Below are 19,045 nucleotides of genomic sequence, written 5' to 3' on the forward strand. Positions count from 1 at the left end.
ATGATGATTTCAACCCACAAAAGTTTTATATTTTAAAATCGAAGGCTTTTTTTTCCATTTGGCTCCTGTGGTGCAGTGGTATGAATCAATTATTAATAATTCCAATTAATTTTAATCAGCTATAGAGCAAACATCAAAACACAGGCCACAAGTCTCCCGAACTCTCCTGTTACTGTCCCAGCCGAGGAGTTAGCAAAAAACTAGCAGCAGAATCCAGAAGATGATTGTGCACAAACTGTTTCTTGGCCTTTGGCCTTGTGTTTTAGTGACAAATCCCTCGATTGAATTGCTGTCTTATAATTGATGGTCAGCCGTGGCTCAGTGGGTAATGCTCTTGCCTCTGAGTCACGAAGGTTGTGGGTTCAAGACCCACTCCAGAGACTTAAGTACTTAATCCAGGCTGACACTCCCAGTGCCAGGACTGAGGGAGCGCTGCACTGTCGGAGGGCCAGCACTGAGGGAGCGCTGCACTGTCGGAGGGCCAGTACTGAAGGAGCGCTGCACTGTCGGAGGGCCAGTACTGAGGGAGCGCTGCACTGTCGGAGGGCCAGCACTGAGGGAGCGCTGCACTGTCGGAGGGCCAGTACTGAAGGAGCGCTGCACTGTCGGAGGGCCAGTACTGAGGGAGCGCTGCACTGTCGGAGGGCCAGTACTGAAGGAGCGCTGCACTGTCGGAGGGCCAGTACTGAGGGAGCGCTGCACTGTCGGAGGGTCAGTACTGAGGGAGCGCCGCACTGTCGGAGGGTCAGTACTGAGGGAGCGCGGCACTGTTGGAGGGTCAGTACTGAGGGAGCGCCGCACTGTCGGAGGTGCCGTCTTTTGGAATAGACATTAAACCGAGGCTCTGTCTGCCCTCTCAAGTGAATGTGAAAGGCCACGATTGGAAAAAGAGCAGGGCAGATATCCTGGGGCCAATATGTATCCTTTGACCAACATCATTAAAAAAACAGATGATCTGGTCATTATCACATTGCTGTTTGTGGGATCTTGCTGTGCACAAATTGGCTGCCGTGTTTCCCTATATTACAACAGTGACCACACCTCAGAAAGTACTTCATTGGCTGTAAAGTGCTTTGGGATGTTGTGAAAGACACTGTATAAGTGTGAGTTCTCACTTTGCGGTGAGACTCCCTATTTATATCCCACGTTGACCTTAGTGTCCTGTAAAATACAGAGCCTCAATTATTAAGCACATGCCAAGCGTCAGATGGTGACCCAGGGCACTCTGAATAAATGTTGTGCGGGCACAAGGAATCGAATTTGTGGGATTAAATTTCCCTCTCCTCAGTCGGGAGAATCCCCTAATATTTACTTCTTAACGATCACACTGAGGTGACGACCTTAACTGTTCTCACCAATTATCACTCCGCAATAACATGACTCTGTATCACACGGCCTGCCAGGCTAAAAGCTTACAGGATAAAGTAATACTTTATTGTCTCAACTGTAAAGGATAAAGTAATACTTTATTGGCTCAACTGTTCAAAAATGTTTTAAAAAGATTTATCACAGTGGCTCACCTGGTAAATGTGTGGTGTGGTATAGAGCTGTACAGGGTAGGAGAGTGGGCGAGCTCAATCCCTGGCCTGTGCTGAGTTAGTTAAAGAACAAACTTGTATTTATACAACACCTTTCATGACCTCAGGACGTCCCAAAGCGCTTTACAGCCATTGAAATATTTTTGAAGTGTAGTCACTGTTGTAATGTACGAAACGGGGCAGTTAATTTGTGCGCAGTAATCCACAATGTGCCAATGACCGGATACTCTGATGATTTTTTTTTTAGTGATGTTTGTTGAGGGATAAATATTGGCCCCAGGACCCCGGGGAGAACTCCCCCTGCTCTTCTTCCATTAGTGGCCGTGGGATCTTTTATGTCCGCCTGAGAGGGGAGAAGGGCCCTCAGTTTAACGTCTCATCCAAAAGTCGGCACCTCCGACAGTGCAGCGCTCCCTCAGTACTGACCCTCCGACAGTGCAGCGCTCCCTCGGTACTGACCCTCCGACAGTGCAGCGCTCCCTCGGTACTGACCCTCCGACAGTGCAGCGCTCCCTCGGTACTGACCCTCCGACAGTGCGGCGCTCCCTCAGTACTGACCCTCCGACAGTACAGCACTCCCTCAGTACTGACCCTCCGACAGTGCGGCGCTCCCTCAGTACTGACCCTCCGACAGTACGGCACTCCCTCAGTACTGACCCTCCGACAGTGCGGCGCTCCCTCAGTACTGACCCTCCGACAGTGCGGCGCTCCCTCAGTACTGACCCTCCGACAGTGCGGCGCTCCCTCAGTTTTACCACTGGGGAGTGTCGGCCTGGATTATGGGGCTTGAGTTTCCGGAGTGGGGGCTCAAACCCATGACTTTCTGACTCAGAGGCGAGGGTGCTACCCACTGAGACACGGCTGACACCTCAATACTCCTCGCAGACAGTCTGATACCCTGCCGACACTCAGCGCCTGGGACCGTATGACGAATGGGTTAAGTATTATAGGGGTGGCTGGAGCTTGTGGGACCTCCTACACTCCCCCAGCATCGTCAGGAGAGGAAGGGGAAGGCAAACAGACAATTAACTAATTTATTATTATTATTAATCGTGTTATGATCTGCCTGAAAGGGCAGCTGAAGCATAGGACCATAGGAACAGGAGTAGGCCATTCAGCCCCTTGAGCCCGCTCCACCATTTGATAAGATCATGGCTGATCTGTGATCTAACTCCATATACCTGCCTTTGGCCCATATCCCTCAATACCTTTGGTTGCCAAAAAGCTATCTATCTCAGATTTAAATTTAGCAATTGAGCTAGTATCAATTGCCGTTTGCGGAAGAGAGTTCCAAACTTCTACCACCCTTTGTGTGTAGAAATGTTTTCTAATCTCACTCCTGGCTCTAATTTTTAGACTGTGCCTCCTACTCCTAGAATCCCCAACCAGCGGAAACAGTTTCTCTCTATCCACCCTCTCCGTTCCCCTTAATATCTTAGAAGCGAGATGACTTTCAAAAGGCCGGGGTGAGGAATTGGACAAGCACTCGAAGAGGGAGGAAAGTTTTGCCAATCTTTCAAAGGGCCAGCACAGGCACGATGGGCCGGACGGCCTCCTTCTCGCGAATGTCGCAAAAAAGGGGAACAGCTGGGCAGCCTTGCCGTGACGTCACGCCTCATTAACCACGCGGCGAACGTCACAGAGCCTTTTTGGGGGGAGACTGACGGCCGGCGCCGGCCAATCAGCGGCAGCGCAGCGGCCAATGGGCGGGACCTCGGCTCGCTGTCAATCAAAGGGTCTGTCCCCAGATTTGGGGGCGGGGCGAGGGGCTAGCCGCTCTTGCAACAATTGCAAGTATCAGAGAGAGAGAGAGAGACAATGTGCCAGCTGGGGCAATGCGGGGCTATTGAAGCTAATGGGACTGAAACCAGAGGCAAATAACCATCCTGGGAACACCAACACTGGATCAGCCTGTAGCAACAGCACAGGGTACAGCTCTTCTAAATAATATATAGATATATTTATTAAATAATTGATTTATTTCCCCAGTAAACAGTAACCAATTCGTTGCATTGTGCTTTTATTTTAAAATTAAATATAAGAATGCAACCTTTTTGTTTATATTGTATTGAGGTTTTTTTTTCCCAATTGCATATTAAATTCTAACAGCATGCAGTTTTATTCCCCCCCCCCCCACTTCCCTCCACGATTTTTTTAATATTATGGAGGTAGCGGAAATTGCATTATTTTTGGACAATATATATTTTAAAAGCGGTGGGTTTGTGGGGTAAATAAAGATAGATTTGGAGGGGGGGAAAAAATAATGCATCCCAGTAAAGGGAGCGGGGTGATTTTTATCTATAGATTTGTAAATAGTTGTTTAGTCTCGCTGCTCTCTCCTTGCACTTGATAAGGATGCTTTCGAATGATGCGAATAGCAGGGTCGGAGATTGTACCTGATGATGTTGTTTAACATGATATCAAAGTCGTAAATAGTCGCTCTAATAATTCCGCAATGGGTGGTTTTCGGAACTAGCGCAGTACCTGTGTTAATGGGATCTGGCCTTTCTTCTTAATACACCCACTGCTGACTGTGTACCCGGGCCGAGTTCTCGCATTAATCCCTTCTCCCAATCGATTGCAAACCTAATAATAACTGGATGCCCTTTGATTATTGTTTTCCCTTCCCTCTTAAAAAGGACAGCGAGCGGCGCCTTCCCAGCACTTTGCAAATCTTCCAGACTTGTTTTTGCAATGGGTCCCTGAATTCGATCGCAATCTATTTGGATTTCACAGGCACAGTTCAGTGCGGGACTGTCAGTTTTTAATCCCAGATCCCAAATTAGCCCCTGCTCCGCCTCCCGATCCCTAAAATCCAATTGATAGCAGCTTTCAGTGTTGTTAGAGTCTTACTGAGCCAAGCAGGCCTGGTACCATCCCCGCTCTGTGATGAGTTAGTAGCAATGGGGCGATTATAATAGATTGCAGATCCCCTGGACTAAGGGAAAGGGGGGAAAACCAACCAAGGTTCCCCCCACTCTCCAGGTCACTGTCCGCTGACCCCTGCCGGAATCTGCATGGGTGTCAGCTGAGGACAGATTGTACCCGGCCGTGATGCCCCCCGTGGTCGTATAGCCCCGCCGTCACTCACTCTCCAGACTCCCAGAAGAGGGGTGGTCCCTTGGAAAAGCTGCGTGTGGAACTGAACCTCGCAACAGTCAGTGATTTCAGGAAAGGAAGGGGGGAAAGGGAACAGATTTTCTGTTCATTGAATGGGTGGGAAATCGAGGCCAAAATTTGAAGGGAGAAAGTTATGATATCAGTGGCACCTGGCTGGGAGGGGTTACTGAGTGACAGTGTGAGGGAGGGGGATTAACATCAGTAGAGATACAGTCAGTAACACAGGGCGCTGGGGGGAGAGGGGTTACTGAGTGACAGTGTGAGGGAGGGGGATTAACATCAGTAGAGATACAGTCAGTAACACAGGGCGCTGGGGGGAGAGGGGTTACTGAGTGACAGTGTGAGGGAGGGGGATTAACATCAGTAGAGATACAGTCAGTAACACAGGGCGCTGGGGGAGAGGGGTTACTGAGTGACAGTGTGAGGGAGAGGGATTAACATCAGTAGAGATACAGTCAGTAACACAGGGCGCTGGGGGGAGAGGGGTTACTGATAGACAGTGTGAGGGAGAGGGATTAACATCAGTAGAGATACATTCAGTAACACAGGGCGCTGGGGGAGAGGGGTTACTGAGTGACAGTGTGAGGGAGGGGGATTAACATCAGTAGAGATACATTCAGTAACACAGGGCGCTGGGGGGAGAGGGGTTACTGAGAGACAGTGTGAGGGAGAGGGATTAACATCAGTAGAGATACATTCAGTAACACAGGGCGCTGGGGGAGAAGGGTTACTGAGTGACAGTGTGAGGGAGGGGGATTAACATCATTAGAGATACAGTCAGTAACACAGGGCGCTGGGGGGAGAGGGGTTACTGAGTGACAGTGTGAGGGAGGGGGATTAACATCAGTAGAGATACAGTCAGTAACACAGGGCGCTGGGGGGAGAGGGGTTACTGAGAGACAGTGTGAGGGAGAGGGATTAACATCGGTAGAGATACAGTCAGTAACACAGGGCGCTGGGGGAGAGGGGTTACTGAGTGACAGTGTGAGGGAGAGGGATTAACATCAGTAGAGATACAGTCAGTAACAGGGCACTGGGGGAGAGGGGTTACTGAGTGACAGTGTGAGGGAGCTGGATTAACATCAGTAGAGACACAGTCAGTAACACAGGGCGCTGGGGGAGAGGGGTTACTGAGTGACAGTGTGAGGGAGAGGGATTAACATCAGCAGAGATACACTCAGTAACACAGGGCGCTGGGGGAGAGGGGTTACTGAGTGACAGTGTGAGGGAGCTGGATTAACATCAGTAGAGACACAGTCAGTAACACAGGGCGCTGGGGGAGAGGGGTTACTGAGTGACAGTGTGAGGGAGAGGGATTAACATCAGCAGAGATACACTCAGTAACACAGGGCGCTGGGGGAGAGGGGTTACTGAGTGACAGTGTGAGGGAGAGGGATTAACATCAGCAGAGATACACTCAGTAACACAGGGCACTGGGGGAGAGGGGTTACTGAGTGACAGTGTGAGGGAGAGGGATTAACATCAGTAGAGATACAGTCAGTAACACAGGGCACTGGGGGAGAGGGGTTACTGAGTGACAGTGTGAGGGAGAGGGATTAACATCGGTAGAGATACAGTCAGTAACACAGGGCACTGGGGGGAGAGGGGTTACTGAGTGACAGTGTGAGGGAGAGGGACTAACATCAGTAGAGATACAGTCAGTACACAGGGCACTGGGGGGAGATGGGTTACTGAGAGACAGTGTGAGGGAGAGGGATTAACATCGGTAGAGATACAGTCAGTAACACAGGGCACTGGGGGAGAGGGGTTACTGAGTGACAGTGTGAGGGAGAGGGACTAACATCAGTAGAGATACATTCAGTACACAGGGCACTGGGGGGAGATGGGTTACTGAGAGACAGTGTGAGGGAGAGGGATTAACATCAGTAGAGATACAGTCAGTAACACAGGGCGCTGGGGGAGAGGGGTTACTGAGAGACAGTGTGAGGGAGAGGGATTAACATCAGTAGAGATACAGTCAGTAACACAGGGCGCTGGGGGAGAGGGGTTACTGAGTGACAGTGTGAGGGAGAGGGATTAACATCAGTAGAGATACAGTCAGTAACACAGGACGCTGGGGGAGAGGGGTTACTGAGTGACAGTGTGAGGGAGCTGGAGTAACATGACTAGAGATACAGTCAGTAACACAGGGCGCTGGGGGAGAGGGGTTACTGAGTGACAGTGTGAGGGAGAAGGATTAACATCAGTAGAGATACAGTCAGTAACACAGGGCGCTGGGGGAGAGGGGTTACTGAGTGACAGTGTGAGGGAGAGGGATTAACATCAGTAGAGATACAGTCAGTAACACAGGGCGCTGGGGGAGAGGGGTTACTGAGTGACAGTGTGAGGGAGAGGGATTAACATCAGTAGAGATATAGTCAGTAACACAGGGCGCTGGGGGGAGAGGGGTTACTGAGTGACAGTGTGAGGGAGAGGGATTAACATCAGTAGAGATATAGTCAGTAACACAGGGCACTGGGGGAGAGGGGTTACTGAGTGACAGTGTGAGGGAGAGGGATTAACATCAGTAGAGATACAGTCAGTAACACAGGGCGCTGGGGGAGAGGGGTTACTGAGTGACAGTGTGAGGGAGAGGGATTAACATCAGTAGAGATACAGTCAGTAACACAGGGCGCTGGGGGAGAGGGGTTACTGAGTGACAGTGTGAGGGAGAGGGATTAACATCAGTAGAGATATAGTCAGTAACACAGGGCGCTGGGGGGAGAGGAGTTACTGAGTGACAGTGTGAGGGAGAGGGATTAACATCAGTAGAGATATAGTCAGTAACACAGGGCACTGGGGGAGAGGGGTTACTGAGTGACAGTGTGAAGGAGAGGGATTAACATCAGTCGAGATATAGTCAGTAACACAGGGCGCTGTGGGGAGAGGGGTTACTGAGTGACAGTGTGAGGGAGAGGGATTAACATCAGTAGAGATACAGTCAGTAACACAGGGCGCTGGGGGAGAGGGGTTACTGAGTGACAGTGTGAGGGAGAGGGATTAACATCAGTAGAGATATAGTCAGTAACACAGGGCGCTGGGGGGAGAGGGGTTACTGAGTGACAGTGTGAGGGAGAGGGATTAACATCAGTAGAGATACAGTCAGTAACACAGGGCGCTGGGGGGAGAGGGGTTACTGAGTGACAGTGTGAGGGAGAGGGATTAACATGAGCAGAGATGGCCTCCTCCTGTGCTGTATCATTCTGTGATGTGTGACTCCAGTCCCACAGCGATGTGGTTCACTCTTTAACTGCCCTCTGAAGTGGCCGAGCAAGACGCTCAGTTGTATCACACCACCCAACTCGGGGATGGGCAATAAATGCCGGCCTTGCCAGAAAAGAGAAGGCTGAGGGGTGACCTGATAGAGGTCTTTAAGATTACGAAAGGGTTTGATCGGGTAAACGTAGAGAAGATGTTTCCAGTTGTGGGGGAGACAAGAACTAGGGGCCATAAATATAAGATAGTCACTAATAAAACCAATCGGGAATTCAGGAGAAACTTCTTTACCCAGAGAGTGGTGAGAATGTGGAACTCACTCCCACATGGAGTAGTTGAGGTGAATAGTGTAGATGGATTTAAGGGGTAGCTGGATAAACACATGAGGGAGAAAGGAATAGAAGGATATGGGGATAGGGGGAGATGAAGAGGGGAGGGAGGAGGATCGTGTGGAGCATAAACACCAGCATGGACCTGTTGGGCCGAATGGCCTGTCTCTGTGCAGTAAAATTCCATGTAATAACCCAAGCTAAATAATTAGAGGGGGAGGAAGTTATAAATAGGTCATAGGAGGGGGAGGGAATAATTTTAATGCACCACTCAAAGGGAAATTGTTTAATCTCGCCCGATTACAGCCCACAGATGGGGCTGTTTGAAAGGAGCTGTTTACAGTGTGACTGAGGTTGGTGACTCAGCCTGTGGGGGAAATCAGCAAAGAGCTCGCTGCGCACCCACTGTCTCAGAGTTTTATATCACCTTGCTTCACGCGGGAATGCCTGGCCAACTTCTGCCAGCTTCTCCCCCTCCTCTCCGCATGGGCGAGGGTCCCGTGGGCTCCAAGAGCCCACTCTTCACATGCGGGCCCGTTAGGGCCATTCACCCATGGGGGGCGTCACAGCCCTGTCCTCACGTGACCTCCGCACACCAGAGGCTCCTCTCGAAAGTCACACACACCATCCCGACTTGGACGTATCTCAGCCGTTCCTTCATCGTCGCTGGGTCAGAATCCTGGAACTCCCTCCCTAACAGCACTGTGGGAGAACCGTCACCACACGGACTGCAGCGGTTCAAGAAGGCGACTCACCGCCACCTTCTCAAGGGCAATTAGGGATGGACAATAAAAAAGGAGAAAGAACTCCCATTTCTAAAGGGCCTTTCAACACCTCAGGACGTCCCAAAGTGCTTTACAGCCAATGAAGTACTTTTTGAAGTGTAGTCACTGTTGTAATGTAGGAAACGCAGCAGCCAATTTACGCACAGCAAGATCCCACAAACAGCAATGTGACAATGACCAGATCATCTGTTTATTTTTGTTGATGTTGGTTGAGAGATAAATATTGGCCAGGACACCGGGGAAAACTCCCCTGCTCCTCTTCAAAATAGTGCCCTAGGGATCTTTTACATCCACCTGAGAGAGCAGACGGGGCGTCAGAAAAATGGCACCTCCGACAGTGCAGCACTCCCTCAGTACTGACCCTCCGACAGTGCAGCACTCCCTCAGTACTGACCCTCCGACAGTGCAGCACTCCCTCAGTACTGACCCTCCGACAGTGCACTCAGTACTGACCCTCCGACAGCGCGGCGCTCCCTCAGTACTGACCCTCCGACAGCGCGGCGCTCCCTCAGTACTGACCCTCCGACAGCGCGGCGCTCCCTCAGTACTGACCCTCCGACAGCGCGGCGCTCCCTCAGTACTGACCCTCCGACAGCGCGGCACTCCCTCAGTACTGACCCTCCGACAGTGCGGCGCTCCCTCAGTACTGACCCTCCGACAGCGCGGCGCTCCCTCAGTACTGACCCTCCGACAGTGCGGCGCTCCCTCAGTACTGACCCTCCGACAGTGCAGCGTTCCCTCAGTACTGACCCTCCCACAGCGCGGCGCTCCCTCAGTACTGACCCTCCGACAGTGCAGCGCTCCCTCAGTACTGACCCTCCGACAGTGCAGCACTCCCTCAGTACTGACACCGGGGAATGTCAGCCTGGATTATGCGGATTGAGTCTTTGGGAGGGGGGAGAGGCTCGACCTCATGACCTTCTAACTCAGAGGCGAGAGAGGGAGAGACACTGAGCCATGGCCGACACCATTAAAGAAAACAACAGTGTGAGACAGATGCCTCGGCCTGTTTTTCTATCTCCCTCAGCGGGCAGATGAGCTGGGGACACACTGTTCCTTCCCATTGATCAATGTCATGTTAGCCGGGCCTGTATGAATCTTTCAGGCTGTGTGAACGCAGGGCGGCGATTAATTTCCACATAGCACCCGGTCGCTCTGAAATACGAGCCCGCAGCTCCTCCAGCTTTGTTTTCGAAAAGACGGATTGCTTTCACCCGAGTCTTTTCTGGATCCTTCTCTCTGTCCATTTATCATCCTGTGCAGACTGCCACAGCTTGGAGATCAGTTCCCCTCCCACTGCACCAGCGGCAGCTGGCACACTGACTCACCACCGTGCTGTACCTGCCCTGGGAGTGTTTGATGGGACAGTGTAGAGGGAGCTTTACTCTGTATCTAACCCTGTACCTGCCCTGGGAGTGTTTGATGGGACAGTGTAGAGGGAGCTTTGCTCTGTATCTAACCCGTGCTGTACCTGCCCTGGGAGTGTTTGATGGGACAGTGTAGAGGGAGCTTTACTCTGTATCTAACCCGTGCTGTACCTGCCCTGGGAGTGTTAAAAGCTCACTCTGGGTGCCCAAAATAGAAAATGTTCCATTTCCAACACAAACATCTCTCACTAATGATGAGCAATAACTCAGTGGAGAATAAAGTGAATCACCCGGGGTGTTTGTTACCGGGCCTGCTGTCGATGATCTGTTGTGGGAGTGTGTGACACTGTCTCTCCTCTTGTTTCTCGTTGCTAGAATGGTCCTGGAGGGAAGCACTGAAGCAGTGAGAGTCCAGGCGTTGGATCTACACAGCAGCTGTACAAGATCCCAGCTCCACGTCACACTGGGCAGCAATGAGCACTCCCAGTCCAGCAAGGACTTTGTCAAATACGGAGAGTTCATTGTCCTCGGGTAAGGCTCCTCAGGCATGTACTGTGTCCTCCATCTGTGTTACCCCCTCTGTGTAGTCCCTTTGTGTACATGTTACTTTCTATATTCTCCCCTATTCTGGTCCAAATTCCTTATTGTGTTCCCCCGCTCCTGCTCCGGTCTCCGGTCCCCGCTCCGGTCTCCGGTCCCCGCTCCCATCCCCGGTCCCCACTCCCATCCCCGGTCCCCGCTCCCCGCTCCGGTCTACGGTCTCCGGTCCCCGCTCCCGTCTCCGGTCCCCGCTCCAGTCTCCGGTCCCCGCTCCCATCCCCGGTCCCCGCTCCCATCCCCGGTCCCCGCTCCCGCTCCGGTCTCCGCTCCCCGCTCCGGTCTCCGGTCTCCGGTCCCCGCTCCCGTCTCCAGTCCCCGCTCCCCGCTCCCGTCTCCGGTCCCCGCTCCCGTCTCCGGTCCCCGCTCCCGCTCCCGTCTCCGGTCCCCTCTCCGGTCCCCGCTCCCGCTCCGGTCTCCGGTCCCCGCTCCGGTCTCCGGTCCCCGCTCCCGTCTGCAGTCGCCGGTCCCCGCTCCCGTCTCCGGTCTCCGCTCCGGTCTCCGGTCCCCGCTCCCATCTCCGGTCCCCGCTCCCCGCTCCCGTCTCCGGTCCCCGCTCCCGTCTCCGGTCCCCGCTCCCGTCTCCGGTCTCCGGTCCCCGCTCCCGTCTCCGGTCTCTGGTCCCCGCTCCCGCTCCCGTCTCCGGTCCCCGCTCCCGCTCCCGTCTCCGGTCTCCGGTCCCCGCTCCCGTCTCCGGTCCCCACTCCCGTTCAGGTCACCGGTTCCCGCTCCCGTCTCCAGTCCCCGCTCCCGTCTCCGGTCCCTGCTCCCGTCTCCGGTCCCCGCTCCCGTCTCCGGTCCCCGCTCCCGTTCAGGTCCCCGGTTCCCGCTCCCGTCTCCGGTCCCCACTCCCGTCTCCAGTCCCCACTCCCGTCTCCGGTCCCCGCTCCCGTTCAGGTCCCCGGTTCCCGCTCCCGTCTCCGGTCCCCGCTCCCGTCTCCGGTCCCCGCTCCCGTCTCCGGTCCCCGCTCCCGTTCAGGTCCCCGGTTCCCGCTCCCGTCTCCGGTCCCCGCTCCCGTCTCCGGTCCCCGCTCCCGTTCAGGTCCCCGGTTCCCGCTCCCGTCTCCGGTCCCCACTCCCGTCTCCAGTCCCCGCTCCCGTCTCCGGTCCCCGCTCCCGTTCAGGTCCCCGCTCCCGCTCCCGTCTCCGGTCCCCACTCCCGTCTCCAGTCCCCACTCCCGTCTCCGGTCCCCGCTCCCGTTCAGGTCCCCGGTTCCCGCTCCCGTCTCCGGTCCCCGCTCCCGTCTCCGGTCCCCGCTCCCGTCTCCGGTCCCCGCTCCCGTTCAGGTCCCCGGTTCCCGCTCCCGTCTCCGGTCCCCGCTCCCGTCTCCGGTCCCCGCTCCCGTTCAGGTCCCCGGTTCCCGCTCCCGTCTCCGGTCCCCACTCCCGTCTCCAGTCCCCGCTCCCGTCTCCGGTCCCCGCTCCCGTTCAGGTCCCCGCTCCCGCTCCCGTCTCCGGTCCCCACTCCCGTCTCCGGTCCCCACTCCCGTCTCCGGTCCCCACTCCCGTCTCCGGTCCCCACTCCCGTCTCCGGTCCCCACTCCTGTTCAGGTCCCCGGTTCCCGCTCCCCGCCCGGGACCCGATTCCCACTCCTGTTACTCTCCTAGTCTCTGTTCACCTGTGACCATTCTTCATAGAATCAGAGAAATTTACGGCACAGAAGGAGGCCATTCGGCCCATCGTATCAGTGCCAGCCGAGAAACGAGCCGCCCAGCCCAATCCCACTTTCCAGCACTTGGTCCGTAGCCCTGCAGGTCACGGCTCTTCAGGTGCACATCCAGGTACTTTTTAAATGAGTTGAGGGTTTCTGCCTCTCCCACCCTCTCGGGCAGTGAGTTCCAGACCCCCACCACCCTCTGGGTGATAATTTTCTCCTCAGCTCCCCTCTAATCCTTCTACCAATTACTTTAAATCTATGCCACCTGATTATTGACCCCTCTGCTAAGGGAAATAGGTCCTTCCTATCCACTCTATCTCGGCCCCTCATAATTTTATACACATCAATTAAATCTCCCCCCAGCCTCCTCTGTTCCAAAGAAAACAACCCCAGCCTATCCAATCTTTCCGCTAAAATTCTCCAGCCCTGGCAACATCCTCGTAAATCTCCTCTGCACCCTCTCGAGTGCAATCACATCTTTCCTGTAATGTTGGTGACATGTGGGAGGCAGTGAGGATCAGCAGGTTATTCGACTGCGGTAGGGATCACAATCGAGGCTGATCCTTGCCCTCACAGGACGGCGGTCGGGAGCAGGAACCCCCGGCCGAAATTCCCTCTCCCCAACCCGGGGGCACTCAGGCCACTAGTGGTACTGACCAACTCAGCACAGCGTGGAGATTGCACCTGGGATCATCCTGTGCTGCGGAGATTGGGGGGGGAGAGGGGGGTCTTCCCCAACAGAGCCATGGGGGGGTGGGGGAAGCTAATGAGAGAGCTTCAATAAGCGAGGCATTAAGACGGGGAATTTATAAAGTGCAGTGCTGGGCTGCAGATTTGATCCAAGAGTTTTTCGTGTTCCCTCACTCCTGAATAATTAATCTGATTCTCTTCCTCCAGTTACAATGGTTCACTGGCGAACGGTGACAGAGGGCGACGGAGGAGTCGTTTGGCATTGTACAAGAGATCCAGTGCTAATGGCGTCAAACCGGATGTGATACACATTACATCGACACCCCTTGCCTCAAAGGTAACCTTCAACCTTACGTTAGAAAGAACTCACCTTTGCACTTTCGCAGCCTCAGGGCGTCCCAAAGCTCTTTACAGCCAACAAAGTACTTTTTTTTTAAAACAGCGTTGTCGCTGTTGCGATGTAGGAAACGCTGCGGCCAATTTGCGCACAGCAAGATCCCACAAACAGCAACGTGAGGGAGGAATATTGACCCCAGGACACCGGGGAGAACTCCCCCTGCTCTTCTTCCAGTAGTGGCCGTGCGATTTTTTTACGTCCCATCCGAGAGGGGCAGACGGGGCCTCGGTTTAACGTCTCATCCGAAAGACGGCACCTCCGACAGTGCGGCGCTCCCTCAGTACCGACCCTCCGACAGTGCGGCGCTCCCTCGGCGCCGACCCTCCGACAGTGCGGCGCTCCCTCAGTACTGACCCTCCAACAGTGCGGCGCTCCCTCAGTACTGACCCTCCGACAGTGCGGCGCTCCCTCAGCGCCGGCCCTCCGACAGTGCGGCGCTCCCTCAGTACCGACCCTCCGACAGTGCGGCGCTCCCTCGGCGCCGACCCTCCGACAGTGCGGCGCTCCCTCAGTACTGACCCTCCAACAGTGCGGCGCTCCCTCAGTACTGACCCTCCGACAGTGCGGCGCTCCCTCAGCGCCGGCCCTCCGACAGTGCGGCGCTCCCTCAGCGCCGGCCCTCCGACAGTGCGGCGCTCCCTCAGCGCCGGCCCTCCGACAGTGCGGCGCTCCCTCAGTACTGACCCTCCGACAGTGCGGCGCTCCCTCGGCACCGACCTCCGACAGTGCGGCGCTCCCTCAGTACTGACCCTCCGACAGTGCGGCGCTCCCTCGGCACCGACCTCCGACAGTGCGGCGCTCCCTCAGTGCCGACCCTCCGACAGTGCGGCGCTCCCTCAGTACTGACCCTCCGACAGTGTGGCGCTCCCTCAGCACCGACCCTCCGACAGTGCGGCGCTCCCTCAGTACTGACCCTCCGACAGTGTGGCGCTCCCTCAGCGCCGACCCTCCGACAGTGCAGCGCTCCCTCAGTACTGACCCTCCGACAGTGCGGCGCTCCCTCAGTACTGACCCTCCCTCAGTACTGGCACCAGGAGTGTCGGCCAGGATTATGGGGGTTGAACCCATGAGCTTCAGATTCGGAAGGGGTGTCGGTGTGTATTAGTGTGTATATATACACGTTTGTGTATACATACGTGTTTGTCTATATGTATGTGTATATATGTTAGGATGTGTCTGCGGACTCTCTGGTCTGCTGGTTAACACTGGGCTCTGTGTTTGCAGGCACTGAGTAACATGGGGCAGCACAGCGTGTCCTACACACTGTCCCGGAGTCAGTCAGTCATTGTGGAGTACAGTCACGACAGCAACACAGACATGTTCCAGGTAAAGGAGTCCAGGCCCCAGCAGGGGGAGGGCGAACAGTGAAGGGGGGGGTACAGGAGGCGGGGGGGGCGGGGGGGGTGGCAACAGTGGGCGGGGGAAGGGGCGACGGTGGAGGGGGCGACGGTGGAGGGGGGTAACGGTGGAGGGGGCAGGAGGAGGGGGCTACGGTGGAGGGGGCAGGAGGAGGGGGTTACAGTGGAGGGGGCAGGAGGAGGGGTTAATGGTGGAGGGGGCAGGAGGAGAGGGTAACAGTGGAGGGGGCAACAGTGGAAGGGGCAGGAGGAGGGAGTAACGGTGGAGGGGGCAGGAGGAGGGGGTAACGGTGGAGGGGGCAACAGTGGAAGGGGCAGGAGGAGGGAGTAACGGTGGAGGGGGCAGGAGGAGGGGGTAACGGTGGAGGGGGCAACAGTGGAAGGGGCAGGAGGAGGGAGTAACGGTGGAGGGGGCAGGAGGAGGGGGTAACAGTGGAGGGGGCAGGAGGAGGGGGTAACAGTGGAGGGGGCAGGAGGAGGGGGTAACAGTGGAGGGGGCAGCAGGAGGGGTAACGATGTAGGGGGCAGGAGGAAGGGGGAAATGTTCAGTGTGAGACGCTGGGTGAGGATGTCCACGTTGAGCTGACTGCCGGTGATCCGCCTTGTGTTTCCCGGTTACAGATCGGTCGGTCGACGGAGACACTCATTGACTTTGTGGTGACGGACACAGCCCCAAGCAGCCAGAATAACAGTGAGGCGCAGTCCATGCAAAGCACCATCTCCCGGTTCGCCTGTCGCATCACCTGCGAACGCAGCCCGCCCTACACCGCCCGCATATACGCAGCCGGCTTTGACTCGTCGAAGAACATCTTCCTCGGAGTAAGTGGGAGAGGTCCCTTTAACGCCTCGCACCTCAAAAGAATGAACTTGCATTTATATAGCACCTTTCACCACCTCAGGACGTCCCAAAGTGCTTCACAGCTAATGAAATAGTTTTTCAAGTGTAGTCACTGTTGTAATGTAGAAAAGACGGCAGCTAATTTGCGCACAGCAAGATCCCACAAACAGCAATGTGATAATGACCAGATAATCTGTTTTTAGTGATGTTGGTTGAGGGATAAATATTGGCCCCTCCGACAGTGAGGCACTCCCTCAGTACTGACCCTCCGACAGTGCGGCGCTCCCTCGGCGCCGACCCTCCGACAGTGAGGCACTCCCTCAGTACTGACCCTCCGACAGTGCGGCGCTCCCTCGGCGCCGACCCTCCGACAGTGCGGCGCTCCCTCAGTACTGACCCTCCGACAGTGCGGCGCTCCCTCGGCGCCGACCCTCCGACAGTGCGGCGCTCCCTCAGCGCCGGCCCTCTTCTTCCAATAGTGGCCGTGGGATCTTTTCCATCCACCTGAGAGGGGCAGACGGGGCCTTGGTTTAACGTCTCATCCGAAAGACGGCACCTCCGACAGCGCGGTGCTCCCTCGGGGCCGAGCCTCCGACAGCGCGGTGCTCCCCCGGTGCCGACCCTCCGACAGCGCGGCGCTCCCCCGGTGCCGACCCTCCGACAGCGCGGCGCTCCCCCGGTGCCGAGCCTCCGACAGCGCGGCGCTCCCCCGGGGCCGAGCCTCCGACAGCGCGGCGCTCCCCCGGTGCCGATGCCTCCGACAGCGCGGCGCTCCCCCGGTGCCGACCCTCCGACAGCGCGGCGCTCCCCCGGTGCCGACCCTCCGACAGCGCGGCGCTCCCCCGGTGCCGACCCTCCGACAGCGCGGCGCTCCCTCCGTACTGCACCGGGAATATCAACCTAGATTTTTGTGCTCAAGTTTCATTAAATACCCATGTTTCTTACATTCCTCTTTGTCTCTGTTCTGACCCCATTCTCTCTCTCCCCGTTTATACCCCCCACTCTCTGTGTTCTGACGCCTCTCTGCTTTCATTAACTTTAGGAAAGAGCAGCGAAATGGCGGACACCGGACGGGCTGATGGACGGTCTCACCACTAACGGAGTCCTGGTCATGCATCCAGCACGCGGTTTCTCCGAAGACTCTGCCCCTGGCGTGTGGCGGGAGATCTCGGTCTGCGGGAACGTGTACGCCCTCCGAGAGACCAGGTCAGCGCAGCAGAGGGGGAAGTTGGTACGTTGCCTTTCTTATTGCCTTTGTACGAGTTGCAGGATCTGAGGGCATCGTCTCCGTCAAAGGTCAATATACAGTCTGTGGGACAGTGTAGAGGGAGCTTTACTCTGTATTTAACCCGTGTTGTACCTGCCCTGGGAGTGTTTGATGGGACAGTGTAGAGGGAGCTTTACTCTGTATCTAACCCGTGCTGTACCTGCCCTGAGGGTGTTTTTCTTTATTCGTTCATGGGATGTGGGCGTCGCTGGCGAGGCCGGCATTTATTGCCCATCGCTAATTGCCCTTGAGAAGGTGGTGGTGAGCCGCCTTCTTGAACCGCTGCAGTCCGTGTGGTGAAGGTTCTCCCACAGTGCTGTTAGGAAGGGAGTTCCAGGATTTTGACCCAGCGACGATGAAGGAACGGCCGATATATTTCCAAGTCGGGATGGTGTGTGACTTGGAGGGGAACGTGCAGGTGGTGTTGTTCCCATGTACCTGCTGCCCTTGTCCTTCTAGGTGGTAGAGGTCGCGGGTTTGGGAGGTGCTGTCCAAGAAGCCTTGCCGGGACAGTGTAGAGGGAGCACTGTCGAGCGTTCTATTCTTCACACCCTTATTCCGAGCTATCCTTGTGTTTCAGGTGGAGAACGAATCCAACGTCTTGCAAGATGGCTCGCTGATCGACCTGTGCGGCGCCACGCTGCTGTGGCGCACGACGGAGGGGCTGGAGCACGCGCCCACCCTCAAGCACCTGGAGGCCCTAAGGCAGGAGATCAACGCCGCTCGGCCGCAGTGCCCGGTGGGCTTCAACACGCTGGCCTTCCCCAGCCTGGCGCGGCGCGAGGTGATCGAGAAGCAGCAGCCCTGGGTCTACGTGAGCTGCGGTCACGTGCACGGCTACCACGGCTGGGGCTGCCGCAAGGAGCAGGGGGCCGACGAGCGGGAGTGTCCCATGTGCCGTCGGGTAGGGCCCTACGTGCCCCTCTGGATGGGCTGCGAGGCAGGCTCCTACCTGGACACGGGCCCCCCCAGCCACGCCTTCTGCCCCTGCGGCCACGTCTGCTCGGCCAAGACGGTCAAGTACTGGTCACGGATCCCGCTCCCCCACGGCACGCATGCCTTCCACGCTGCCTGCCCGTTCTGTGCCACCTGGCTGACCGGAGACAAAGGCTACATCAAACTGATCTATCAGGGGCCGCTGGACTGAAGGTACCTCCGACTTCCCTGCCCCACCCGTCTCTGCCTGTTTCTTTAAGGCGCCAAGCGTTCACAAGACAAGACCACAGGCTGATTTCCTCTCTCTCTCTCTTCCCCGCCCCCCCCCACCCTGGCCTCCAGATTTATTGTATTTATGCAAAACAGTGTCTTTTTTTTAAAAAAAGTATATATAATATTTGGGAGTGTGAAAAGTTAAGGCAGGAATCTAAACGGTTGTTTTTGTAATAAGATTATAAACTCGTCGAATTAAAGAACTGTTTAAAAACTGCCTCTCGAAGCTAATTCAATGCGTTTATCTGTCCCAGCCCACACCTCTCTCTCTCTTCCCCACCCCCCTTCCTTTCCTTCAAGCACCAAGTCTCACTGGGGTTCAGTTCTGGTCCCGAAGGCTCTAATTCCTCACCCCCCTTTTCCGGATAGAAAATGGTCAACTGGATGAAGTAGGAGTTCAGACAGTGGGATTGCACTGTGTCAATGGCTCAGTGGGTGTGTGTCTCTCTCTCTCTCTCTCTCCCGCCTCCCAGTCAGAAGGTCATGGGTTCGAGCCCCCACTCCAGAGACTCGAGCCTCACCATCCAGGCCGACTCTCCCTGATGCCAGTCCTGAGGGAGTGCTGCACTGTCGGAGGTGCCGTCTTTCGCGTGAGACGTTAAAACGAGGCCCCGTCTGCCCTCTCGTGTGGACGTAAATGTTCCCAGGGTCAGTATTGGAAGAAGAGCAGGGGGAG

General features: G+C 55.8%; 1 protein-coding gene across 1 annotated transcript; it reads left to right on the forward strand.

The window, feature by feature from the left end:
- Positions 1–3,298: 3,298 nt before the first annotated feature.
- On the forward strand, positions 3,299–18,586 carry LOC137306504 (E3 ubiquitin-protein ligase pellino homolog 1-like). Its single transcript, XM_067975770.1, has 7 exons — positions 3,299–3,467; positions 10,731–10,886; positions 13,508–13,637; positions 14,922–15,023; positions 15,677–15,874; positions 16,936–17,124; positions 17,741–18,586. The coding sequence occupies exons 1-7, from the start codon at positions 3,394–3,396 to the stop codon at positions 18,305–18,307; spliced, it is 1,416 nt and encodes a 471-aa protein (XP_067831871.1). The 5' UTR covers positions 3,299–3,393; the 3' UTR covers positions 18,308–18,586.
- Positions 18,587–19,045: the final 459 nt, after the last annotated feature.

Source organism: Heptranchias perlo, chromosome 43 (genome assembly GCF_035084215.1).
Source record: "Heptranchias perlo isolate sHepPer1 chromosome 43, sHepPer1.hap1, whole genome shotgun sequence".
In the NCBI taxonomy this organism is placed as follows: Eukaryota; Metazoa; Chordata; class Chondrichthyes; order Hexanchiformes; family Hexanchidae; genus Heptranchias; species Heptranchias perlo.

Coding starts and splice junctions, on each gene's coding strand:
- LOC137306504 (XM_067975770.1), top strand. CDS start 3,394: ATGGGACTGAAACCAGAGGCAAATAACCATCCTGGGAACACCAACACT. Junction 13,638..14,921: donor CGACACCCCTTGCCTCAAAG/GTAACCTTCAAC, acceptor CTGTGTTTGCAG/GCACTGAGTAACATGGGGCA. Junction 17,125..17,740: donor CGCAGCAGAGGGGGAAGTTG/GTACGTTGCCTT, acceptor CTTGTGTTTCAG/GTGGAGAACGAATCCAACGT.